This window comes from Micromesistius poutassou (assembly GCF_964030765.1).
Source record: "Micromesistius poutassou genome assembly, contig: SCAFFOLD_2873, whole genome shotgun sequence".
NCBI classification, from domain to species: domain Eukaryota; kingdom Metazoa; phylum Chordata; class Actinopteri; order Gadiformes; family Gadidae; genus Micromesistius; species Micromesistius poutassou.
In genome coordinates this window covers 11988-39776 of record NW_028178317.1, presented here as the reverse complement: position 1 = coordinate 39776, position 27789 = coordinate 11988, and the positions used below count along the sequence as shown (strand labels likewise).

General features: G+C 42.5%; 1 protein-coding gene across 2 annotated transcripts; it reads right to left on the bottom strand.

The window, feature by feature from the left end:
• On the bottom strand, positions 1-26266 carry LOC311374626 (protein NLRC3-like; the record flags this gene model as incomplete). 2 transcript variants are annotated; one of them, XM_084490428.1, is made up of 7 exons in its annotated part: positions 26221-26266; positions 20137-21916; positions 16471-16644; positions 14681-14854; positions 6000-6173; positions 5779-5825; positions 1-557 (listed from the first exon to the last, which is right to left on the bottom strand). In XM_084490428.1, the coding sequence occupies exons 1-7, from the start codon at positions 26255-26257 to the stop codon at positions 1-3; spliced, it is 2943 nt and encodes a 980-aa protein (XP_084346554.1). In that variant the 5' UTR covers positions 26258-26266. The 2 variants fall into 2 exon arrangements, with proteins under 2 accessions (XP_084346554.1, XP_084346553.1); XM_084490427.1 differs by lacking the exon at positions 26221-26266 and adding an exon at positions 19540-19713 and having other exon boundaries at positions 20137-21875.
• Between the last annotated feature and the right edge of the window lie 1523 nt (positions 26267-27789).

Here is a 27789-nt window from a genome sequence, read left to right as displayed (position 1 = left end):
CTACAGCCGACACAGAGACACTGATCCCCTTCCCCCTACACCAAACCTAAACCCAGGGAGGAGGTCCTCCTGGGTGAAGGAGGTCCTGAAGGTGTGGATGTGTGTCAGTGTGTCTGAGGACCCTCCTCCACCTGGGGACACTCTGTAGAAGGACAGAGTGCCAGCAGGCCGGTCCAGATACACTCCTACTCTGGTAGAGCCAGCGGGGGGGAGACGTATGACTGTCTGTCTACAGTTGTACCGGGCAGAGTAACGACTATCACGACAATCAAGACTCCAGGACTTGTTGTTCCCTCCAAGTGCGCTGTCATAACCCCGTCCTCTCCTTGTGATTCCTCTGTATGTCACTCCTATATGAACATCTCCTTCCCACTCTACCTCCCAGTAACAGCGGCCAGTCAGAGCCTCTCTACACAACACCTGGAGGGAGGAGTCAAATCTCTCTGGGTGATCCGGATACGACTGGTCCTCTCCAACCTCTGTCACCTTTCTGTTGTCCTCAGACAGAGAGAGGAGTCTGCCGGCTGTGTTTGGGTCCAGTGTGAGTTCACAGGCATCTGACGGAGAACAAGACATGATTATCTGCTCAACCATTCTTCATCATCATCATCATCATCATCATCATCATCACTAGTACTGCTCTCCTGCATTCTTCTTCTTTTTATTCTCTTTCAGACTCTTTTTTGGATCGCTCTCTCCTCTTCAAACATTAATATAGAAAGACAAAAAATATATCCTGTGATAGGTACTATAGTGGAATCATGTGCTGTCGATTTTCTAAGCAATAGTACACATTGTGTTTAAGATAATTAAAGTTAAATTTTGAAAATGAGAAATCCCAATGAAAACATTGAAACCAAGACTAATGTATAAAGTGCATTTACTCTCACAATATGTACACTACATAAACATAATATACATCAAAATGTTTGGTATGATGAGCTTATTACTCACATGTGAACAGTGCTTTAAGTGGGCCGGTACGGAGTACCGGCACTTCTCAATTTTAGCCTCTGGCGTACCGGGACTTTTTACGGCGTACCGGGACTTCCCATGGGCTCACAGTACGCTGTCCTTTTCTATTTCTCTCTTTGCGGTTCACACTCCTATGGCTATAACTACATTTCCCAGTGTGCACTGGTACGCACCGCACTCCCCCCTCGCGAGAACAAAGACGGGTTTCTATGGTGAGAGCAAGTCTCGCGAGTCGAGTTTGCTGGTCGGAAAGGACGTGACGTAAAATCTCATGGACGGCGGCGCTGAATGCAAACAACAACGCTAGTCATTTGCCGGCTGAGTCAGATGGTGTAGCGAACCTCGTTATGTTGGCGTGGCTCCAAAAAGGCCAAAAGAGAACCCGGACTGGTGACGGCGAGGATGACACAGGAGGACAGACAGGCGTTAATTTTGCAAGTGAAGAGCAGCCAGTTAGCAGTGACGTTAGCGCTTCTGCTAACACAGAGGGGGCTTCTGACTCACCTGTTGCTAGTGATGTCAACAATAACCCCACAAGACAAGAATGGCCAGACTGCTGGTCACAGGACCAAATAATGTATTTTTGCTCACAGAATGAGTGGCTTATAAGTAAAGACAAAAAGCTTGGATGCAAGGTATGTAGTAAAGTTAACTCTCTTGCTACCCAAACACAACAGGGACTGAGGTTGTCACATGAATGGAGTGGATGTTTAATCTCTACATTTGGAGCTGACAAGGCAAAACAACTGACATCTTTGCGTAAGAAGATTAAAGAACACAGAATCTAAGTCACACATAAAAGCAGCAGAGATAGAAAAAATCTCATCACGCAATGAGATACAAAAACACATTCAAGATATGCACAAGACTGAGTATGATACCAGTTGCAGAGTGTTCCGAACAGCGTACAAAATTGCTAAGCATGGACGTCCTTTTACGGATATGCCAGTTGATGTGAGATTGCAGGAGCTGAATGGAGTCAACATGGGTCGTGTTCTTCACTCAAATAACACATGTGCTGATATCATCGATCATATTTCAACAGAGATGAAGAAAAAAGTAGCAGATGACATAGTCAAGAACAGCCGAAAATTGTGTGTGTTGATTGATGAATCCACCACAATCAATGGAAAGTCTGTGTTGGTGGTGTGTTTGTGGTCAGCTATTGCCAACGCAGAGCCAGACACAATATTTTTTGACCTGCTGGAGTTGGATGGGACCACAGCAAATGACATAACAGAGACACTCCTAGCATGTCTTCATAAAAATGGCTTTGATGACCACTTCTTGAATGAGTGTTTTGTGGCATTTGGATGTGATGGAGCTTCAGTAATGCTGGGCAGAAGAGCCGGAGTTGCTACACAACTTCACACCAGATTTCCACACCTGTATGTGTGGCACTGCTCAAATCATCGCCTGGAATTGGCAGTTGGTGATGTTGTCAAGGAGGTCAGTGGACTTAACCATTTTAAGATTTTTTTTGACAAGCTCTACACTCTCTATCACGCCTCACCCAAAAACAAAAGAGAACTGTGTCATTGTGCACAGAGTGTTGGACAACATCTCCTTACAATTGGACGAGTTCTATCAGTAAGATGGGTTGCTTCAAGTGAGAGGACTGTGAAAGCTGTATGGGAAAGCTACAGAGCTCTTCAGACCCATTTTTCCAGTGCTGCCAGTGATGTTACAAGGGATTCAACAGAGAGAGCGAAATACAAGGGACTCAATGATGTTTTCACCTCAAAGTCCTTTGTTTTCAATCTTGGTGTGATGTACGATGCCCTCACAGAACTCAGTGATCTGTCAAGGTTGCTCCAAAAGAGAGACATGACGCTGCCTGAAGCAGACAAGCTTCTGGCTCGACAGGTTCGAGTTTTTGAGTCAATGGTTTCCTTACCAGGCCCATACACAAAAAGTGTTCTTCAAGCTCAAACAGAGGGGTCCTTCAAGAATGTAGCCCTGCATGAAAATCAGAGAATTGTGAAGATCAACGCAGGACAGTTCTTCCGCAGCATGGCTGAAAATATTAAATGCAGGATGTCTTCCTCTCATGTCAGCACACAAAAGAGCTCCTCCCACAAAGATGACAGTCAACTGACAACAGACATAAAGGTTCTACAGCCAGACGCTTGGTCGGAGGGAGAACTAAACGTCCTATATGGTGAAGAAGAGGTGCTCCGGTTGTGTGACAGGTTGAAAGTGGAAAAGAGAAGAAGTATTCAAGGATTTAGGGAGTACAAGGAGCTGAGGGGAACCAAGACCCCCGAAGCGCTTGAGCCTCTCCTCAAAGCGGTCAACACCATTGCTGTGTCGACGAGCGAGTGTGAGCGAGCCTTCAGCTGCATGAATAACATTCTAACTGATAAAAGAAACTCCCTGGCTGTCAACAGACTTTCACACTTGATCTTCCTGAAATCTAATGGCCCACCATTAGATCAATTCAGCCCTCAAAGTTATGTGATGTCATGGCTGGCAAAGGGGAGACGCAGCGCAAATGACAGGGAATGTGAAGCTCCAAGCCGTTTAAGGAAAGATGACCCCAAGACCTGCTGGAGCCTTTTTTGAGTAAGTTGAAATATAATCACAATTGTCTTATATACTTATAGTCCACTTCTTTTGACACATCTATACAATATAATGCCGTCCAGAACAGCAACATTGTCATGAATTCTGCTTCAAAAAAGCTCATTAATTTCTAACCATTGTTGTCTGGAAAAAATAATATATATTGTCATGACAGAAACACATGAGTATGTCATGTAATTGATTTACTTGCCAAATGCATAGCTTCTCTAATTTTCTCCATCTCTTCTCCATGTCCATCTTTGATGTGTGTGTCCACAGGCAGGGTATGTTCAGTACCAGACCAGTTGCCTTGAATGTCAACCTCCTTTGCAGGATTTGTTTGTGTAAGTATATGAAGAAGTTATTCATCAATCATATCAGTGTTGTTGGTCCTCCTAAATCTGTGAATTTGTTCATAGTCACACTGCAATTAAATTTAGGTCTAAAATAATAGACAGTTATTGTCTGCTTATTAATTATGATAGAAACAAACACAGGAGTATGTCATTAATTGATTTTCTCCATCTCTTCTCCATGTCCATGATCTTTGATGTGTGTCCACAGGCAGGGTATGTTCAGTACCAGACCAGTTGCCTTGAATGTCAACCTCCTTAGCAGGATTTGTTTGCATTTGTGTAAGTATATGAAGAAGTTATTCATCAATCATATCAGTGTTGTTGGTCCTCCTAAATCTGTGAATTTGCTCATAGTCACACTGCAATTAAATTTAGGTCTAAAATAATAGACAGTTATTGTCTGCTTATTAATTATGATAGAAACAAACACAGGAGTATGTCATTTAATTGATTTACTTGCAACTGCATAGCTTCTCTAATTTTCTCCATCTTTGATGTGTGTGTCCACAGCCAGGGTATGTTCAGTACCAGACCAGTTGCCTTGAATGTCAACCTCCTTTGTGGGATTTGTTTGCATTTGTGTAAGTATATGAATATCTTATTCATCAATCATATCAGTGTTGTTGGTCCTCCTAAATCTGTGAATTTGTTCATAGTCACACTGCAATTAAATTTAGGTCTAAAATAATATACAGTTATTGTCTGCTTATTAATTATGATAGAAACAAACACAGGAGTATGTCATTTAATTGATTTTCTCCATCTCTTCTCCATGTCCATGATCTTTGATGTGTGTCCACAGGCAGGGTATGTTCAGTACCAGACCAGTTGCCTTGAATGTCAACCTCCTTAGCAGGATTTGTTTGCATTTGTGTAAGTATATGAAGAAGTTATTCATCAATCATATCAGTGTTGTTGGTCCTCCTAAATCTGTGAATTTGCTCATAGTCACACTGCAATTAAATTTAGGTCTAAAATAATAGACAGTTATTGTCTGCTTATTAGTTATGATAGAAACAAACACATGAGTATGTCATTTAATTGATTTACTTGCAACTGCATAGCTTCTCTAATTTTCTCCATCTTTAATGTGTGTGTCCACAGCCAGGGTATGTTCAGTACCAGACCAGTTGCCTTGAATGTCAACCTCCTTTGTGGGATTTGTTTGCATTTGTGTAAGTATATGAAGATCTTATTCATCAATCATATCAGTGTTGTTGGTCCTCCTAAATCTGTGAATTTGCTCATAGTCACACTGCAATCAAATTTAGGTAACTGCATAGCTTCTCTAATTTTCTCCATGTCTGTTCTCCATCTCTTCTCCATGTCTGTCTTTGATGTGTGTGTCCACAGGAAATGGTAGGTGCCAGTTAGTTACCTTGTGCATCAGCCTGTATGCTACTTGAGGACTGCTCCCCTGAAAACCTCCCTTGGGCCACATGCAAGTGAACAAATATAATTTGTCTGGAAAGTTGAAAGTTCAATAAAATAATTTTCTTTTTAAAAATCAGCATCATGTTTTAGTATTTGAATATATCACTTAATGATCTGCCGGAACCGACCGCCCACTGCCCACCGCCCACCGCCCAATTTACCTGGCAACAGTTGTATAAGGGGAGTACCGGCACTTATTTCTTTCCACTTAAAGCACTGCATGTGAATATCTAAGCAATATATTGTAATACCTTCCAAGATATGAAACTTTTGGATTTCCAATTTCTACACACACATTACACTCAACCTTCAAAGGGAGTACAGGCTGGAGATGAACTGATGAACCATAGAACTGGTTATTGTATGTATGTATGTATGTATGTATGTATGTATGTATGTATGTATGTATGTATATGTATGTATGTACATGAAGTAAACAGACACTTACACTTGTTTAGAGCTGGTTTCAGCCTCCGCACTCCGCCGTGCTCCACACTGGGGGGAACAAAGTGAGAGCAGCATGTTGAAACATTCACCTTCATCATCTGCTGTCTCATCACTCTCTACACAACATGAGTGACAGCTGCCTTTTCAAACCGCTTCATCTAGCAGCGGCTTGAACCCTTGTAGGAGACTTTGTCCCTGAGTGGTGAGCTGTCCTCTCCATACCTGAGAGTGTCCAGTGTACAGCATGGATCCTCCAGTCCAGCAGAGAGCAGCGCAGCTCCAGAGTCTCCTGGGTGATTGTAGCTCAGGTCCAGCTCTCTCAGATGGGAGGGGTTGGAGCTCAGAGCTGAGGCCAGAGAAGCACAGCCTTCCTGTGTGACCAGGCAGCCAGACAACCTACACACACACACACACACACACACACACACACACACACACACACACACACGCACACACACACACACACACACACACCATTTATTCTATCTAGCAGTTTGTACCAAAGTAAACACATTTAGAAAGTGTATTCATTCCATATGGAGGACAAGTAAAAGCTTTATTGATACTTTGGACTTGAAACAGGATCTTGGACTTGAAACAAATGATTTTTTCTCAATAGCTACTGTAGTGACTTGTTCTTAAATAAAACAACAAAACGAACCTAAGCCACTGAGGGGCTGCTGACTGGAACTTAGTAATTGACGCGTCCGTCGTCTTCCGGGTCCAATGAATCCAACACGTTTTTGCTTTGCAATCATCAACATTTATTCAGCCTTGCGCTCTTGACATGATACGCGCCCTTAACGTACTGTGCATACGAATAACAAAAGGCTCACATATTTGCCACAACACAAACCAAAGTCGACAAAAGACGACGACGGTGACGGTCGAAAAACTGTGTGCTCTTCCCGTCAACAGCACACCTGCTGAGTGATTACCTGTGCCTGTATTTCACACTTCCTGCACACACAGTACAGAGCGCCACCTACTGTGGACTGCAGGCAATAAACAAAAAATAAACAAAACACAAATAACCCCAAAATGGCTCTAACACGCCGGCCCCTAATTGTAAACGGCGGCTGACATTACAATTACCTTCAAAATTAAATTAAAGAGCCATTACACCAAAAAATACATAGAAATTGTATCAAACAATACCCAATATTTGTAGTACCAACACCAAATACTTTGTACCAACAATACCCAATATTTGTACTAGCAATACCCAATATTTGTACTAATGACCTGGGTTCATTCAGAGGTCACCATAAAGTCAACACTAACAACTTGCAGCTTCTTGTAATAGACATAGCTTTGTGACAGGTCTTTCCAAGATGTTTGAACTCAGGAGCATGCAGTTCCTTTCTCCTTTGTCTCAACTGCAGAAGGATCCTCTTCCATTTGAGAAACCACGCAACTGCCACCTTAAGTTTCCTCCAATCTGAGAAGTATGACAGGAGCTGGTCTGTAGCATCAAGAGAGTCCTGGGTGATGATTGCGTTTACTGTGGCATCCCTTTTGACCTCTACATCATCAACTGAAATTGTGGCCGCTGTGATGTCTGTAGGTCAATCCTTTTCTGGGTCAAAGAGAAACCTTGGTCCTTCAATCCAGTTACCACCATTCAGCAGGTCTCCAACCTTCATACCTCTAGAGGCGTAATCAGCAGGGTTGTCTTTGGTATTGATGTACCTCCACTGAGAGACATGAGTTGCATCTCTGATGGTCGACACCCGATTCGCCACAAATGTGTGGAAACGTCTGTCCTCATTTTTTATGTACTTGAGCACTGAAGTACTGTCCGTCCAGAAAGTTGACTGATCCAATGGCAGCTCCAATTCTGCTCTCAACATCTGATCAACTCGAACAGCTAGGACAGCAGCTGTAAGCTCAAGACGGGGAATAGTTATGTTTCAGGGGGGTGACTCTCGCCTTTCCCAACAAGAAGGAGACATGGACCTCACTCTTGCTGTTTTCGATCCTGAGGTAGGTGACAGTACCAAATCCACCTTCACTGGCGTCTGAAAAGTTATGTAGCTGCGCTTGAATGGGCTGTCCAAAGTGCCTGGGCTTGATGCATCTCTCAACTTTGAATGAAGACAACCCTTTCAGATCCTCCAGCCATCCTGTCCACTGATGGCTAATATCTGCAGGTATGTTGTCGTCCCACCCACAACGTCTCCGACAGAGCTCTTGCAGAATAACCTTTGCTGGCAGTGTCACTGGTGCAAGGAACCCCAGGGGATCATAAACTGAACAGATTATGGACAACAATCCTCTTCTACTCTGTGGTTGCTCCTTCACCATCATTTTGAACTTGAATGTATCCGACTCCACGCACCACTGTAGTCCAAGGGCTCTCTCAACTGGAAGCTCGTCTCTATCCAGATCCAGCTCTTTCCAGTCTTTAGCTCTGTGCTCCTCTTCAATGTTTTGCAGCACTGTCCGGCTGTTACTGATCCACTTTGTCAAAGTGAAACCTCCCTTTAGGCAGAGGTCATTGAGAGCTTTAACCATCACAACCGACTCCTCTTCTGAGGGCAGGCTCTTTAAACAGTCATCAACGTAAAAATTTTGCTTGACTGTTTTCACCACTTCTGATGAAAAGTGAGCTTGATTGTCCTCTGCTGTCTTCCTAAGTGCGTAACTGGCACAACTTGGAGATGAGACGGCTCCAAACAAATGAACTGACATCCGATACTCCACAATCCCTGTGCTCACGTTACCATCAGGCCACCACAAGAAGCGAAGGAAGTCTTTGTCCTCTTCGGCCACTTTAACCTGGTAGAACATAGACTGAATGTCTCCCATGAACGCTACTGGCTCCTGCCTGAATCTGACGAGGACTCCTAGCAGCGAACTGGTCAGGTTCGGGCCTTGAAGAAGCTGGCTGTTGAGTGAGGCTCCTTTAAACTCAGCTGAACAATCAAACACAACACGCAAAGTACCTTTTTTGGGATGACGCACACCATGATGGGGAATATACCAAACCTTTCCATTTTCTCCATCCAATTGATGTTGAGGCACTTTCTCTGCATAGCCTTTCTGTATAACATCAGTGAAGAAGTTGGTGTACTCCTGGTGAAACAGTTCATCCTTTCTGAACTTCCCCTTTAATCCCAGCAGCCTTTGCTTGACCATTGAAAGATTATTTGGAAGTGTGAGCTGTTCTTTCCGGAAGGGCATTTTCATGCTGTAATGGCCGTCCTGAAGCTGTGCTGATTCATCCATAATCTTTAAGAATCTGATGTCTTCTCTTGACATTCCTTTTTCCTCTGTACTTCTTTCATTGAAGTCATGATTGTACTGGTTGTTCAACATCTCCTCCAGCTTACACACAGAAATCCTATTGACAGCAGCCACTGAGAATCTTGTTTTAGGTTTACTGTTCTCTCCGTCACGAAGGGGACCATTAACAACCCAACCAAGTACAGTTCTCACTGCATACGGGCCATTTTCTTGGCTGTTGACAACTTCCCAGGGTTCCAATACCTTAGGGACGTTGGTACCAATCAACATGTCAACATTGGCATCTATGCAGGGGATCCGGACGTCAGAGAGGTAAGGCCACTTTGCCAACTCTTCCTGTGTGACAATGTTGTTAGTGGTCACAGGAATTTTTCTTTGTGTGAGGACTTCTGGAAGACTGTAAAAGTGGTTACTGTCAAGGCCAGCCACCTCCAAACCATTCAGAGCATGAGCGAAGACAACCTTTTCTTGCCCCATGGTGCGTAAAAGGAAATTAGTTCTTCTACCATCAATGTTCAACTTTTGCATCAGGTGCTCTGAACAGAACGTAGCGGTACTGCCGGGGTCCAGAAATGCATAGGTTTGTATTATTTTGTCTCCCTTGATGGATTTAACCTGGATTGGCAGAATGGACAAAATGCTATCCTCCTTTCCGGCCCCTGTATGACCACACGTTTCTGAAGAGGGTGCTTTAACATATCCCTTTTCTTTAGAGTGTTCATTTTCTGTGTTGGTTCTTGGCCTTTCAGAAATATGAAGCGCAGTAGGATGATTCCGCCCACACTCTTTGCAGGTCAGGCGCCTGTCACAATCCTTGCTCATGTGTCCACTACACAGGCAGCCAAAACACATCCTTTTTTCCTTTAGAAAGGTAATTTTGTCCCTATGCTTCTTTCTTTTCAGCTTTGGACATTCCTCCAATGTGTGCGACTGGAAGCAACAGACACATGCTTTCTCAGACCTTTCCATTGAGTCCTGCCTCTGTGGGTTTGAGCATGAACCTTTGGCTGTATCAACAACAGTAGTGGCAAAGCTGTTACCTCTGACTCTGCTGAACTTGGGCTGAGACTTGAACTTGTTTACACCCATTAATGTAGGTAAACCACTTGTCGTGTCCTGGATATCCCCAAAGAGTGGATCAGAGATGATCTTAACTTGACGTTCGAGGAATGAAACAAGATCTTTAAAGCAAGCTCTGCGATTGTGCCTCTCCAAGATTTCATGTGCCTTTGTCCTCCATTTCTCTCTGTATTTAAATGACAGCTTTGTCATGATTGCTCTCATGTTGGTTGGCATGTCTAGTTCTTGCATATAGTGAAGCTCCTCCATCACGTTGCAACAACCACGCAAAAACAGAGAAAAGGCCTGAAGTGATTTCACATCCTCTGATTTCACTGTAGGCCAAGCCAGAGCCTTCTCTATATAAGCTGCAGCAATGCTGTATTCATTTCCAAAGTGTTCATGTAGAAGTTCTTTAGCCAGTTGATAGCCTCTGTCCGGAATCATGTGCTGACAGCTCCTCACCAATTCTCTGGGTTGACCCTTTGTAAACTGTTCCAAAAAATAAAGACAGTCAGCTTTGTTAGCCTTTGATTCCACTCCATGCTCAAAAGCTCTGATGAAGTTTCTGTACTGGAGAGGATCACCGTCGAATACGGGAATGTCTCGAGATGGTAAAGACAGTAAGCGTTGTTGTTGAACAAGAGCTGCTGTTATTTCATTCTGTTTATGCATAATGGTGCATAAATCTCCTTGCATTTGTGCAGAATGTAGATGCGGTTGTTCAACTGATGCAGGCTGCTCATTATTTACTGGCAAATAAAGAGTTTGATGTTGTGTGGCTCCATATTGTGTTGTTCCATATGGTTCTGTTGTTTTCCTGTGTGTGTCCTTTATTGATTCAAGGAGGTGCTGTTGCCCTTTTTCCACAGTGTGTGTGTTCTGTGCACTTGAGTCCTTATGACATACTGGGAAATTGGTTTGTGGCATTGCACTCCATGTCCAGGGTTCATATGACTTTGCTGCTGGGTTGAGTCCATTGGAAGTTGTTTTTTGTTCTTTTGACTTTTGTAGATATGAATTCATTCCATTGGATGCTTGAGATTTGCGTGAACACTCTGAAGCAGTTTGCAGCACTGCTAATTTAGCTGTGGATGCAGCAATTTCAGCATCAAGCTCAAGCTGCTCTCTTTGTCTCCTTAGTTCTGCTTCTTGCTTCTCCAGAGCATGTTTTCCCTTTAACGCTGCAGATCGAGCAAGAAGGGCAGCCTTTTCTGCCTCAACTTTAATGCGAGCAGATGTTGTTGTTTGACCACTTTTATTGCTGCTTTTACCACTGCATACGCTTTTTTGGTGAGAACGTTTGCTGGCAACATTTGATATACTATCATCAGGATGAACATCATCAACCACATCACCACCATTTTCATTATTTCTCAACCATTGTTTAACATCATCAATGAAACCATTTTCAACCAACATTTTTGCAGCAAACCATGTATTTTGTTTCCCACTTTCTTCAGCGGACATTAAAGGCACCAAAGAATCATGAGCGTTTTTTGCTTCTTCACACAACACAAGAATTTTTTGCAGTGCACCTTTTACTTCTGCAACACTGATTTCATGCATATACTCTTCAGTTACCTTTCTTAGATTTTTTACCTTGTTTAGTTTATCTTTTCTTACATTTTGTAACCTTTCACATTTTTCAACAAACGCCTTGTGTGTCAATATAACAGTTCTTTTACCTCTACCCAAGTGTGTTTCAATTGCATTTCCCACTTCACTGAAGGCAGTGGCAGCGGTCTTTTCCGCGACCAGATTATCAGATTTACCGTCCATAATGTTCTCTTTTTGTTACAATGTTCCACAATGAAATCCAATATGCACTCGATGAGAAACGTTTTTGTTCTTATGACGCGATCATCATTGTCATTTTAGCGACCAATGCATTGGGATTACGCTCGCAAGGTAGTGTGCACACTTTTATTTTATTTTATTTTATTATGGCCATGAAGCTGTAGCGTTACTGCTCATACCTGCATGCAAGCGGTGGGCGCCGTGAGATGGTCCGGTGGTACCACTACCTCGTTGGATGAATCAGCTGGTGATTGGTGTCACTCCGTGAAGCACGGCTGATGTCGATCTCCTCCCTGCGGCTCGGCAGAGCTGGAACACCCGTGGCTCGCTCCCGCATTGGCACCGGCTCCGGCGACGGCTGCAGCGTTGCTCCGGTGTTGAGTCTGCCTCCGTGCGGTGGCCTCCAGTGGCTCCGAGGCTGTGGCTGACTCCGCCGACGGCTGCAGCGTTGCTCCGGCTGGCTGGCTGGCTGACTGGCTGGCTGACTCCGGCTGGCTCCAGCGTTGCTCCGGTGTCGCTCTTCCTCCGTGCGGTTGCCTTTACGCGACTTACTAAGACTAATTGAAGCGAAGTTTTTCGACTAAATGTAGTGACTTGTTCTTAAATAAAACAACAAAACGAACCTAAGCCACTGAGGGGCTGCTGACTGGAACTTAGTAATTGACGCGTCCGTCGTCTTCCGGGTCCAATGAATCCAACACGTTTTTGCTTTGCAATCATCAACATTTATTCAGCCTTGCGCTCTTGACATGATACGCGCCCTTAACGTACTGTGCATACGAATAACAAAAGGCTCACATATTTGCCACAACACAAACCAAAGTCGACAAAAGACGACGACGGTGACGGTCGAAAAACTGTGTGCTCTTCCCGTCAACAGCACACCTGCTGAGTGATTACCTGTGCCTGTATTTCACACTTCCTGCACACACAGTACAGAGCGCCACCTACTGTGGACTGCAGGCAATAAACAAAAAATAAACAAAACACAAATAACCCCAAAATGGCTCTAACAGCTACAACTTATTGAGATATTGTTTGGTTAGAGTCAGGAGAAGTCTGCTGTGTTTGGTACACTAAGACTGTTTATCCACAGGTTCTAACATTGTGTAGAACCAGGGAGTGTTTTGTCAGCAGAGAAAAGAGCAACAGAAATGCATCGCACATGAGCAGCACTTACTGGAGTCTAGAATAACCAGTTTGAAGAAGAGGCTGATAACTGACCTGAGAGTTTCCAGTGTACAGTGTGGACTCCCCAGTCCAGCAGAGAGCAGCTTCACTCCTGAATCCTGCAGATCATTGGTACTCAGGTCCAGCACTCTCAGACTAGAGGAGTTGGAGCTGAGAACTGAGGCCAGAGCATCACAGCATCTCTCTGACAGATGACAGCCATTCAGCCTTCACACACAATAAACAGAACATGTGTTTAAAATACAAGAATAACAAGAAACTGTGTTTAAAAATAACTCATTTACTTTTAAAATTATGAAAGAATTGTGTTGAAACCTTTATTAGAGGTGTTTTATTAATTTAACAAAAATATATTAGTCAATTCGATCCTTATGTTATTGTATATTGGGTGTAAAATGTATGGTATTTAATAGTTGTTTTGTAGGGTTTGAAAAGCAATTTGTATATTTATGACATTTATTGGAGTATATTGTGTATTTTTTATTCCAATATTTTGTTTTATTCAAAGACAGCATTTGTGGGTGCAGGGTGTCAGTTGTGTGCTGCTTCACTTTACGTGTGTGCTCAATGAATCGTTTCTGCCTCACAGACTTTTTTGTTGCTCTCACGAACAAAGAACTGCTGAGTGCGAGTGCAGTTAAAGTGTTTACAATAATGATTTGTGCGCACGGATGTGTTCGTTGTTCATCCGCGCAAAGTCATGTTTGCTTGCGCCTTTTGTCAGTGAAATGCCGCCATAAACGTTGCAGGCCTGTACGGGCTCAGTGTTGCAACACGATAGACTCTTCGCCCTTAACGCGTGCAAGAAAAAGTCCTGGTACCGTTATAGGGAGTGGAGAAGACTAAGGTTACCATCCAAAACATCCCGACACAAACAGAAACACGAATAAAACCATCCCCATATACACTCTCTCCTGTACTCCTTTAACCGCCAAACAACTAAGAAGTAAATGTTTAAACATCATTCAGCTGGGCGATCTCCACAGAGAATAAAGTACTCTCCTCCTTTGTCTCTTCCCTATCTCTCCTTTTCCTGCTCACTCGTGACCTCTCACCCTTCCCCAGAAGACCCTGAAGTCTCTATATCAACCCATCCTATTGGTTCAACCCAAATAGTGTCCATATAACCAAATGTACTGAACAAGGTTACAAACGTTTTATAATAGTGAGTTATCTCTTCAGCCTGGTTTAACAATATGACAATATTTTTCCAGAACCAATTCATATTTGTGATTAAATGTTTTGTAATTTGAATAATGAATACATTTTGTGTGACAATTGCAAGTTTCAAATATTTATTTTTATATTTTCACAGAGACCCTCCAAAATGTTGCTGTTGAGGCTTTGAGGGGGTCTTAAGTGTCCAACTAGAGGTCCCCTGTATTTCACCCTTATCTTAACTAACCGTCCCGTACACGGGAGACACTATCTTTATATTTTGTGTTCATGTTTGTTTTTATAATTAAAAATTTGCAAGCATATGGATCTATGACTATATCCACCTAAACAACAAGATGTAGCATTTCTATGATACCAAAGTTATGAATGAGTTATCAGCTGAGTAATATAACTGTTCTCTGATATGGAACTTGTAGTGTATTGACCTGAGAGTTTCCAGTGTACAGTGTGGACTCCCCAGTCCAGCAGAGAGCAGCTTCACTCCTGAATCCTGCAGATCATTGGTGCTCAGGTCCAGCTCTCTCAGACTAGAGGAGTTGGAGCTGAGAACTGAGGCCAGAGCTTCACAGCATCTCTCTGACAGATGACAGCCATTCAGCCTTCACACACAATAAACAGAACATGTAGGAACTGTGATTAAATGTTATCCGAATTGTAACCAGTCTCTTTACATATATGAAAAAAATGAAATAATAAGAATAACCTGGAACATTAAATATTAAGATATGGATGTCACATAGATGTTAAATTATCAAACTAAAGTTATCATTATACTTCACTTAACAATACAGTTTTATGAATAGGCAGCAGTGTTGTAGGACTCGAGTCCGACTCATCAGCTAAATTAGAGACTTGTGACTTGACTTGGACTGGAGCACTGAATGACTGGAACTCGGACTCGTGCATTCGGACTCACAAATTAAGACGAGGACTCAACTTTTTTTTGTCATTAGGTTATAATTGTATAATGTCACTAGGCTATAATTTGGTATATGATTTTAATATCTTGTGCAAGGGAATGTTACTGCTTCATGTCATACATTGCACGTAACGTTACATCATGTTCACGTACAAACTAACATTAACTTTACGGCGCCAAAGTGCCTGGAGACAATGCCCTGAAGATTGTCCATTTTGCTTTTAACTGCTTTGATAGTTGGCTAGTGCAGTGGTCCCCAACCACCCGGCTGCGGAGCCAAGATCTGAATCTTAATCGGCTTAAGAGTGAGATCTTAGATTATGGGAGGTGATCCACAAAAGCCTATATGGTTGGAACTATGGGATGTCGGAGCAGAGGGTTTGTTTTTTAAATCTATCTCCAGAACGGTTCAAGCGGTGACTCCTCGTCGCTGGAGTGGTGGACTATAAGTAGACGAATAGTATTCACTTTAGCCTTACGGCATATTTATTCAACGTTCAGAAGAGCATACAGAATACACGACTGGCTGCCGCTTAGTCAGTCATTCAATAACAACGCTCACCCTGACTAGACGCACCAGTCTGGTAGAGCAGTGACATCATGACGTTACTGTATACCATGTAACACATTGTCAACAGGACAATACTGGTAGCCTAATACCACAGTACATGGAGTAAGGGCGCAATCACATATTAACCTATTTTCAAATAATTTGGGGGATAAGGGGGGGCCAACTTCAAACTGATTTGCTACCTTTGATACAATCGCTAAAAGTGTTCCATTCCCTACATTTGCTGGTGGAAAACCATCCAGCGCTAAAATAAGCACACAACATGTGTGCTTACTTTAGTGCTGGACTCAGACTCGACGTGGATCAATAGGAACTCGACTCGGACTTGACTCGTATGAGCAGTGGACTCGACTCGGACTTGACTTGGATTGGATTTTTTTTAATGACTTGGACTTGAACACTGGAGACCTGAACCAGACTTGGACTCGGGGCATAGTGACTCGACTACAACACTGATAGGCAGTTATTCAACTTTTTTTACTGTCTGACTACATGATAATCAGAATAAGAATGTTATACAACATACACATTATACCATCATTAACAAACTAAAAATATAATGTATACCTAAACTGTCATGGCAACACAAATATAAATACTGTACGTTGAGTTATTCTTATGAAAATAATATATTTATGACCTTACCTTTCTGGATGTAAATCTGCTAAACGTCTTCTGATATTTAACCTTGTGGTGTAACTTTTTGACCATTGATTAAAACTGACCTGAGAGTTTCCAGTGTACAGTGTGGACTCCCCAGTCCAGCAGAGAGCAGCTTCACTCCTGAATCCTGCAGATCATTGGTACTCAGGTCCAGCTCTCTCAGACTAGAGAAGTTGGAGCTGAGAACTGAGGCCAGAGCTTCACAGCATATCTCTGACAGATGACAGCCATTCAGCCTTCACACATAATAAACACAACATGTTAGGAACTGCGATTAAATGTTATCAGAATTGTTTTTGTTTTATTCAAAGACATCATTTGTGGATACAGGGTGTCAGTTGTGTGCTGCTTCACTTTACATGTGCGCTCAATGAATCGTTTCTTTATAGACTTTATTGTTGCTCTCGGTACCAGAAAAAGTTCTGGTACCGTTATAGTGAGTGGAGAAGACTGAGGTTACCATCCAAAACATCCCAGACACAAACAGAAACACAAATAAAACCATCCCCACATACACTCTCTTCCGTACTCCTTTAACCGTCAAACAACTAAGAAGTAAATGTTTAAACATCATTCAGCTGGGCGATCTCCACAGAGAATAAAGTACTCTCCTCCTTTGTCTCTTCCCTCTCTCTCCTTTTCCCGCTCACTCGTGACCTCTCACCCTTCCCCAGATGACCCTGAAGTCTCTATATCAACCCATCCTATTGGTTCAACCCAAATAGTGTCCATATAACCAAATGTACTGAACAAGGTTACAAACGTTTTAAAAAAGTGAGTTATCTCTTCAGCCTGGTTTAACAATATGACAATATTTTTCGGGAACAATTCATATTTGTGATTAGATGTTTTGTAATTTGAATAATGAATACTGGACGTATTAAGCTTTTAAAATACATTTTGTGTGACAATTGCAAGTTTCAAATATTTAGGTGCCAAGCACAAAGTGCGAGGCAACCTATTGTAATTGTTAGTTTTATTATTATTATTATTATTATTATTATCAGGTGCCAAGCACAAAGTGCAAGGCAACCTATTGTAATTGTTAGTTTTATTATTAGGTGCCAAGCACAAAGTGTGCGAAGGCAACTTATTGTGATTCTAGTTATTATTATTTATATTCCGCCACGTTTGCATTGCACATTCTACACCGATTGCACGCTTTTTATGAAACTTACTAGACGCATAGAGGTTGACCCAAGATTAGCACACAGCAAATATTACACTGATTGGCCCAAAGGTGGCGCTATACCAACTGCCCAAAAATGCAAATTTTGCACAAGCATAACTCGCAACCGGTTTGACCTACACTCATGAAACTTTGTCCATACATGCATATCCACATGCTGAACAAATATGCCTCAAGAACCTATGACTTCCGGGTGGTCCGATTTTCCGCCATTTAGAATTTAGTTTAAAACAGTAAATTGCCTAACGATCCCAGGTTTAAGAGATAAGATAAACTGAACATATTTTCAAATAGGGCGTGGCATCGAAATGGGCGTGGCCTGTCACTAAAATCGCCACAGTTCATAGACCCAATGTTTGATTTGAGTGGGACCGACACAGTGGCTATTGGGGTCCAAAGTTTCAACTGCTCGGTTAATATGAAGTTAATTGCCCAAACAACATGGCCGCCAGAGGCTAAAATCCATCGAAAATCGTCTAAAATTAACTTAACGCCAAAAGGCTGGATTAACTTAACCCAATCATCATCAAACTTAAATGTTAGGTTAGGGTTAGGTTTATGGACTGCGTCATGGTCTGGTTAGGGTTAGGTTTGATGGTTTATTGGTCGGTAGGGTTAGGTTTGATGGTTTATTGGTCGGTAGGGTTAGGGTTAGGTTTGATGGTTTATTGGTCAGTAGGGTTAGGTTTGCTGGTTTTGTGACTGTACGTTGAAGGGCGTGTTCGTGCCGGGGCGGTCGGCTCAGCGGGGCGGTCGGCTCAGGCTTGGCACCTTAAACGCTGCTCACAGTTTTAATTCTTATTCTTATTTTTAGGCCACTTCGACTGCATTTTTCCCCTCCTGAACATATACGAAAACTCTTTTTTTTTTGGTGCATTTGTGGGGACTGGTGAAAAATTTGATATTCTAGCCGTAAAATTCACATTCGCCCCAAGGTGGCGCTATACCAACTGTTCAAAAGTGCAAACTTAGAAAAGCCTATTGGACCCATGCCCCAAAACCCACCGGAAGTCGGCTATTTGCATTTAAAATTTTCACTCTCCGTGGAAATTTTAACTTTTTCGCCTTGTATTTCAACAAACTCCTCCTAGGGAAATTATCGGATCTGCTTCAAAAATTTTCTGTACTGTCAAAAAATGGTGCTCAACCAACGCTGTGTTATTTGTGACTGTACGTTGAAGGCTGTGTCCGTGGCGTGCCGTCAAAGTTGGCCATTTTGAATTCCGTGGTCTTATTTTCGCTTTTTTCGCCTTGTATTTGAACGAACTCCTCCTAGGGAATTTATCGGATCTGCTTCACAATTGGTGAATACAGTCAAAAAATGGGCCTCAAGCAATGCCGTGTTATTTGTGACTGTACGTTGAAGGGCGTGTCCGTGGCGTGCCGTCAAAGTTGGCCATTTTGAATGGAATTTTTTCACTTTTTCACCTTGTATTTCAGGGAATTTATCTCATCTGCTTCTACAGATTACATAAATTTGCGAAAAATTAAAATTAAAACTGCACGCAGTGATGAATGGGACCTCGCACCGGCTTGCGGCCGCGTCACGTGCCGGCGTAACATGTGTGCTGCCACGTGCGCACATGTCATGACGGCACGCAACGCGGCCGCAAGCCGGTGCGAGGTCCTGTTCATCACTGCGCACAGTTTTAATTATTTTTATATTTTCCCAGAGAACCTCCAAAATATTGCTGTTGAGGCTTTGAGGGGGTCTTTGAGACAGCCATTCAGCCTTTACACACAATAAACACATGTTAGGAACTGTGATTAAATGTTATCAGAATTTTCTTTACATATGTGAAAAAAATGAAATTATTAGAATAACATTAAATATTAAGACATGGATGTCACATAGATGTTAAATTATCAAGCAAAAGTTATGAATGAGTTATCAGCTGAGTAATATAACTGTTCTCTGATATGGAACTTGTAGTGTATTGACCTGAGAGTTTCCAGTGTACAGTGTGGACTCCCCAGTCCAGCAGAGAGCAGCTCCACTCCTGAATCCTGCAGATCATTGGTACTCAGGTCCAGCTCTCTCAGACTAGAGGAGTTGGAGCTGAGAACTGAGGCCAGAGCTTCACAGCATGTCTCTGACAGATCACAGCCATTCAGCCTTTACACACAATAAACAGAACATGTCAGAAACTGTGATTAAAATAACATGCATATTTAAGTTATTCCATAATGAAGAAATGTTATTAGTTTACAAAATTACTAAATAATTAGATGTATAAATGTTCATTATATATTCAATATAAAATGTTAAGTAGTTGAGTTTCTAACTGAATACTACTATTGTTCTGAATATTCTCTTATTTTAACTGTAATACATTATACAATAATAGTACACTTACAGAGATTATTTGTATATTATAACTTTTATATTCTACTAGTATGTTTATTATTTTGTGAGTAGAATAGTAATACATGTTGTTATAAACCTACAGAGATGTTTTGCATATTATTTTAACATTATATTTCAGTTTTATGTATATTGTGTTGCATGTATTTTAATTCATGTTACTAGTGAACCTACATAGATGTTTTGGAGGCTTTGACCACTGGCAGCAGCCTCAGAAGACCCTCCTCTGAAGCAGAGTATTTCTTCAGGTCAAACACGTCCAGCTCCTCTTCTGATGTCATTAGGATGAAGGCCAGAGCTGACAGTTGAGCAAGAGAGAGTGTTTTTTGGGGGACACTTCCTGATGTCAGGTACTGTTCGATCTCCTTCACTAGAGAACTGTCGTTCAGCTCATTCAGACAGTGGAACAAGTTGATGCTTCTCTCTGGAGAGAGATCTCCATCTATCTTCTTCTTGATGTAAGACACTGTTCCCTCATTGGTCAGTGAGCTAGTTCCTGTCTGTCCCAGCAGACCTTGTAGGACAATCTGATTGGTCTCCAGAGAGAGGCCCAGGAGGAAGCGGAGGAACAAGTCCAGGTGTCCGTTCTCACTCTGTAAGGCCTTGTCCACAGCACTCTGGTAGAGGAGGAGGAGTTTATCTTCCCCAGAGGTGGGTTGTTCTTCTGAGAGCAGATTGATACCAGTATCGATGAAGATCAGAAAGACATAAAGGGCAGCCAGAAACTCCTGGATGCTCAGATGGACAAAGCAGAACACCTTCTCCTGGTACAGCACACATTCCTCTTTAAAGATCTGGGTGAACACTCCTGAGTGCACTGAGGCTGCTCTGATATTGATGCCACACTCTGCCAGGTCTGCCTCATAGAAGATCAGGTTGCCTTTCTCCAGCTGGTTAAAAGCCAGTTTTCCCAGAGTAACAATGATCTCCCTGCTCTCTGAACTCCAGTGTGGATCTGTTTCAGCTCTCCTATGATACTTCCTGTCCCCCTGTATGGACTGAACCCTCAGGAAGTGGCTGTACATCTGAGTCACGGTCTTGGGCATCTCTTCTATCTGGGATTTTTTGAAGCAGTCCTCCAGAACTGTAGCAGTGATCCAACAGAAGACTGGGATGTGACACATGATGTGGAGGCTTCGCGATTTCTTGACGTGGGAGATGATTGTGTTGGCCAGCGTCTCCTCTTTGAATCTTTTCCTGAAGTACTCCTCTTTCTGTGGGTCGGTGAACCCTCTCACCTCTGTCACCATGTCAACGCACTCAGAAGGGATCTGATTGGCTGCCGCAGGGCGTGTGGTTATCCAGATGCGAGCAGAGGGAAGCAGGTCGCCCCTGATGAGGTTTGTCAGCAACACATCCACTGAGGTGGACTCTGTGACATCAGTACAGATTGGGTTGTTCTGGAAGTTCAGAGGAAGTCGACACTCATCCAGACCATCCAAGATGAAGACGACTTGGAACTGGTGGTATCTGCAGATTCCTGCTTCTTTGGTCTCAATAAAGAAGTCATGAAGAAGTTCCTCCAAGCTAAACTTCCCTTTCAGTAAATTTAGCTCTCTGAAAGTTAAGAGAAATGTGAAGTCTATGTTGTGGTTGGCTTTGCCTTCAGCCCAGTCCAGAGTGAACTTGTTTGTTAAGACGGTTTTACCAATGCCGGCCACTCCAGTTGTCATTATTGTTCTGATTGGTGGATCTTGTCCAGGTAAGGGTTTAAAGATGTCTTCACATTTGATTGGTGTTTCCTTCTTGGCTGGTTTCCTGGAAGCTGTTTCAATCAGTCTGACCTCATGTTCCTTGTTGACCTCTCCACAGCCTCTCTCTGTGATGAAGAGCTCTGTGTAAAAGTCATTCAGACCTGTTTGCTGTCCTGCTTTAGCGATTCCCTCAAACACATGCATGAGCTTCTTCTTCAAATGAGACTTGAATTTACGTTGGCACTCGACAGCAGCAGATCCTAAATGAGAAAACAACAGAAGACATCAGTCAGTGGATGGTGAAATCAGTGGAAACATGTCAATTACTTGTGGTTCGAGAAGCTTTTTGTTTGTTATTTCCACAGCAATATGATTGGTCTAATGATAATAATAATAATAATGATAGTGAATCAGTCTAAAGTGACTTGATATGCTGATATAACAAGATAGTGCTGCACAGGGATGGACTGGGACAAACATTTGGCCCGGGACTTTGGGATGGAGAGGCCTTTTATGAGACTGCGGGAATAGCGTGCGTAGAATTTTGCCACTGTGTAAAATAATAAAAACTAGTCCTTATCCGTGGATATGTGCATTGCAACTACATGTCAATGTTGGGATGTGCATGTGTTTAGAATTTTGTGAAGATCACTGGGAAATATTTTATAAGCAATCTTGTCCATGTACAAAATATTAGAAATTGCATGTGCCTAGAAAGGTAAACCAAGGCTGAAAATGTTCTAAATAGTGCAAGATACAATTATTTTAGTGGAATGAAAAAAAGTGGGAAAGAATTGTCATATCTAACAACATACAAAGATGTCACATTGTCTGCCCCTCACTGCTGGTTACTGCTTCACATAAATCACAAATCAAGCTTTTATTTAACCAATGTTTGCAATGACAATATAGAAAAATGGCTCTGTCAGTCTCTGGCCAGGTATATATTGAGGGGCTATGTGACATTTCAGAGTGATAGGTAAAGCCGTTTAGGAGAAAAATGAGGACACACACACACACACACACACACAGACAGACATTCCTTGATTGATATAGTTGGATTTATATAGTTAGAGAAAACAAACAGCTTGTCATCAAAATAATCTGGATGTACAGCTCGCTCTGCTTCCTCTCTGCTGGACCCTGAATCTGCCGGTGTAGAGCTACATCTGCATGAAAAATACTATAGTTCTACACGTTAAACGTTTATTATACGGTTGTGCTCACTGAGCAAACCCAGGTTTAAACTTTAATACTTTTAGCTGGGGGGGGGCGGAGAACTCTCATGGGGATTGGGCTTCACAGGGTTTGTTGGGGTTACCGGCGTTGCTGTGGTTACCGGTGTTGAAGTGTTCCAATGGTTTATTAGCGGTGGTATCTAATAAATCGCTGTCTAATCAATACTTCATTCACTGCCTCTTCCGTGGTCATTACAATATTATGAATAGACTGCGTCGGGTTCTCCGACATCTCTGGTACTTTTCCATAATTAGTTTAAGTCTTATTATATTGCCAAACATGCCCGCTAGCGCACCTGTCATAGCTATGCTGCTGTGTCCTGTTCCTGCCTTATCATTGGTCTCGCTGACAGGGGCGTCAACCTTGGCTTTTCCACGGAAAAGGTCGGTTAATTTAGCACATTTGGCTGTGTCTTGCTCTAACATTTTTTTTCTTTTCAACCTCAACTTCTGAGCGCCACCCAATTCTTTTTCCTCTCCACCACCTTTTTCTCCTTTTTGACATTTTACGTATTTCTGTGTAACTGAGATTAACTGGAAGTAAGTGACCGCCGTGTGTCAGACTGAGCCAATTAGAAATGACAGACCGCGGAGCAGTCCAAGTTTGGAGGGGCTGTTCGGCTGCTCACTTTGGCCGCTCGCTTTGCCCCCATACACTCTAAATTGACAGTAATACATCGGCCCCGTTTTACTGTCAGGCCAGAGCTCCGTTTCGCGCTGTAAGCAAATATCCAGCAGGCCAGCCCAAATCACGGCTTACTTAACTTGTTCTCTTTTTTTACATCTTCAATTGAAAAAAATATAATAATATAATATTATATTATATTATAAAACGGGGGGCCTAAATCAAGCAATCTGATTGGTTCCCAACCGTTGTATATTGAGCGTATACACACAGCTATGACGCCCGTTCAGTTTACAGAGTTCAGTATCACTCCGCGCCTAACTCTAACTGTTGTTTATGTATATATAAAAGCGATAGCGTAGTTCACTGAAGCCTAAAAAACATGTTGATTGCTGGAGAGGGTGGAAATGTTGTAAAGCAATAGGCACACGGTCGGCAATTTAGCCTTCTATCGAGTTCGAGTGAACTCGATAGAAGGCTAAATTGCCGGCGAACCAAGCTACCGTCTTTAGCCTAGCCTTCTCTCTGAAGGACGCTACAGTGTGTTGCATAGCAACCGCCGTACACTTTGCCGGCAGCCAGGAGGGACTACTTTTTTGTATTCGTTAAAAAAAATGCTTTTCCGACTTTCTATCTTTTTCAAAATTGAGGGTGTCTATGACTTTCATTTCGCCATATTTACATAACCGTTTTATAAAAGCAATAGATCACTTCAGTCAGTGATATACGGTCATTATACCACAGTGAAGGGGGTCGCCGCCCCTCCGCTGCGCGTCGGGACGGACAACGCCCCTTAACTGGTATAATGAGCGTATACCACAGCCTGTCGTGATCTATTGCTTAAATATAAAATAAAAAATAAATAAAAAATTACGGCCGGCCGACTCGGCCTGAAATCGTCCGGCCGTTCAGGAAATCTCCCGAACCTCCCGATGGCCAGTCCGCCCCTGGTGTTGCATCTCTTGAGTTATTCTGCCGTTGATTTGCAGTTTATTGTTTAACATTCTTTAACCTGATGGACCCACAATAACCGGATCAAACCATTGACCATAAGGCCCTACAATAACCCTACATATCTGGATCAAACCATTTAACCTGATAGTCCCACAATAACCCTACAATAACCCTACATGTTTGATCCTGATATGTAGGGTTATTGTAGGGTTATTGTGGGACTATCAGGATCAAACCATTTAACCTGATAGATCCACAATAACCCTACAATAACACTACATATCTGGATCAAACCATTTAACCTGATAGACCCACAATAACCCTACATATCTGGATCAAACCATTTAACCTGATAGACCCACAACAACCCTACATATCTGGATCAAACCATTTAACCTGAGGGGTATTCCATCAAAGTCGCTAACGAAAGCGGCAATTAGTTGGTTTAAGCCTGGTTAGAACTAGCGCCAACTTCCACTTGAGGCTAAAGCCGTTCCATCAACGCAGTTCAGCCGCGCCTTGCTTAGGTCAGTTCAAGCCAGGCTAATGTTATCCTGGATTACGCAAGTTCACAAGATATGTAACCAGCCCATAACCGTGAATGTCGAATCATGGATCAAATGTCCGAAAAGGACAGAGTGGGATCTTTACACGCATATAATAACTCAAAAAGGCAACACCGTAACCATTAATAGAAACAGGGAGGCTGCCTGGCACAAAAATCGGCGATCTGTTGAATGCATAAGTAGTATTAAGCGTAACATATTTTAATTTAATATTGACCATGGATTTAAAAGCAGGGAGTTAGTCTCGAGTTAACGTATCAGACTTGCACCCGGTCGTCCGGGGTTCTATCCCCACGCAGGTAATATAGGAAGGATTACTAGAGAAATCAAATAACTTTTCATGCCATTTATTTTCCATTCCTTTGAATATTCTTAATTAGGGAATTAATAAAATTAATAAAGGGAATTACAAAATGAAGCCAATGCCAAGAATACTACGCATTAGTCTGGACGCGAACTCGGGTCGCACGTATGACAGGGCAAGTGCTAGACCATTCACCCAGCCGCTGATTACTGATTACGCGATAATACATAGATTTGTGTAAAAATGTGTTGAAAAAATAGCCACAGTAATAATAGATAGCAATTCATTGAATTATTTCATTTGCATCATTTAATCTTAGACCCTTAGTGAAAATATACGCTGTTTGTACTTCATATATGTACATTTATGACAAAATTGTGAGGACTAGGTTTGGTGGAACCTTCTGATGGTACACTTGTTGCTGACAGATGGATTTCTCTGAAACACCGCTCAAGTTAGCCTGACAGTTAACCTGCTCCCGACCAGGTTAGTTTGGTCGGATAAATTGCCATGGTTACTTCTTGGAAATTCCCTTAAGTGACATTCATGGAACGCAAATCTAGCTGAAAGAAGCCCGGCTTTGCGTTTAGCTTGATGGTTATTTTGGTCGGATAAGTTGCCATGGTTACTTAAGCCACATAAATGCAACTCTAGCTGAAAGAAGCCAGGCTAAGCAAAATAAGCTTGGCTTTGCATTTAGCTTGGTTGATGGAATACCCCCCAGATACCCTTACCCTAACCCGAGGAAAGATATGTTGACATTGAAAAGATAGGGATGTAAAAAATCTCTATAATTTAGTGTGAGCAGAACAAATAAGAGTCTCTTCTGCACTTCAAAATAGTTATTCATTCTGTTTTCAAAATAAGAGTCTCTTACCTCCCCACAGTGTGTCAGCTGGTTCCTCCTGGTTCATCTGGCAGAGCTTTGTGCCTGCAGACTATTAGCAGATGGAGATGCTATTTAATGTTCATGTAGAGCTTAAGTAAAATATCTTGTTGGACATTTACACACCTTGATCAGCTCTGTTTGATGCTGTACAGACTGAGCCCTGGTAACCTTTGACCTCTGGTGGTGCCTGTGGAGAAAACACACACAGTAAACATAAACACACGTATACAAGAGGAGAGAGAGAGAGAATACTCTTCCTAACTTAGTAATGGTAGAGTCTGATAACAACCAACTGGTCTGTTGTCATGGTCTGTTTGAAACTCCTACCTCTCCTCTCTGGAGGGGCGTCCATCTTTAAAGTGAGGAAGATGATCCATAGACCAGTCACTCTTCATGGAGACACAGCTGGGTCCAGGGGAGTCTGCTCTCTGCTGCTGGACTCTTCTATAAAAACATGAACCGGGATCACCATGTCGACTACATCACTAAAACAGCCTTATCCCTCCTCTCATTATCGCCATGTCAACCACATCACTAAAACAGCCTTACACCTCCTCTCATTCACACCATCTCTGACGGTTCACTGTTTGAATCCTCACCTCTTCTCAATTGACTTATTTCCATCTTTAAATGTAATAGGATGATCCATAGAGTGGTCAATCTTCATGGAGACACAGCTGGGTCCAGGGGAGTCTGCTCTCTCCTGTTGCTCTGGTCTTCAACACAACACACACACAGCTGTTACTCAGACTAATGATGGAGTCGTGATATATCACCGCTGAGCTCTGAGATGGACAACAGTCACAGACAGAGAGATCCTCTTCTTACCTCTTAGCTTTGCTCTGGCGGCCATGTTCCTCAGACAGAGTGGTTTCAGAGGTAGGAACCCTCCTCCTCTTTCTCCTTTCCATAGCAGACTGGAGACCTGGACACAAACACAACTCCATATTGTTTCTACGGCCATTCAGCGTTTTAATTCTGCTTTTATATAAGTTGCTTACTGCCGGTCACAGGGGGCTGTTGTCTGTGGGACGAGAGGCAGGGTGGTCTTTCCTGGAGGCATAGACCCTCTTATTCTCAATCAGTGCGTTTACATGACACTCAAGAAAGTCGACTTATTGGCTTAGTCCAACTATGATTGGATTACTAAGATGCATGTATACACCTTAGTCGAGCTATACTCGAATCAAATTGGGTTACTCATAGTCGAATTCACCCAAGGCTGAATTAAAAGTACATGTTTTTCTAAATGTGGGTCGTCAACAAGGTTGTAAAGTAGTAACTTCGGGCACATCTGTCAAAATAAATGTTTTTTTTTTCTCCCGACGTGTTTACGACGTCTTTATTCATTCATTGCGCCGCGGCGGGGAATGCCGTATACAGACGGGCGGTGGAGGGCCTGCTCCGGAGGGAGAAATATGTTTTCAGTAGACAGCTGTCAACTCACTTTGGGTCGGCGATTTATTTAAAAAGCTGGCACAGAAGATTGAGGAAGCCGGTGTCGTGCCAATGTAGTTACCCCCTATAAGGAGTGTATCATCATATACATGCATTCAC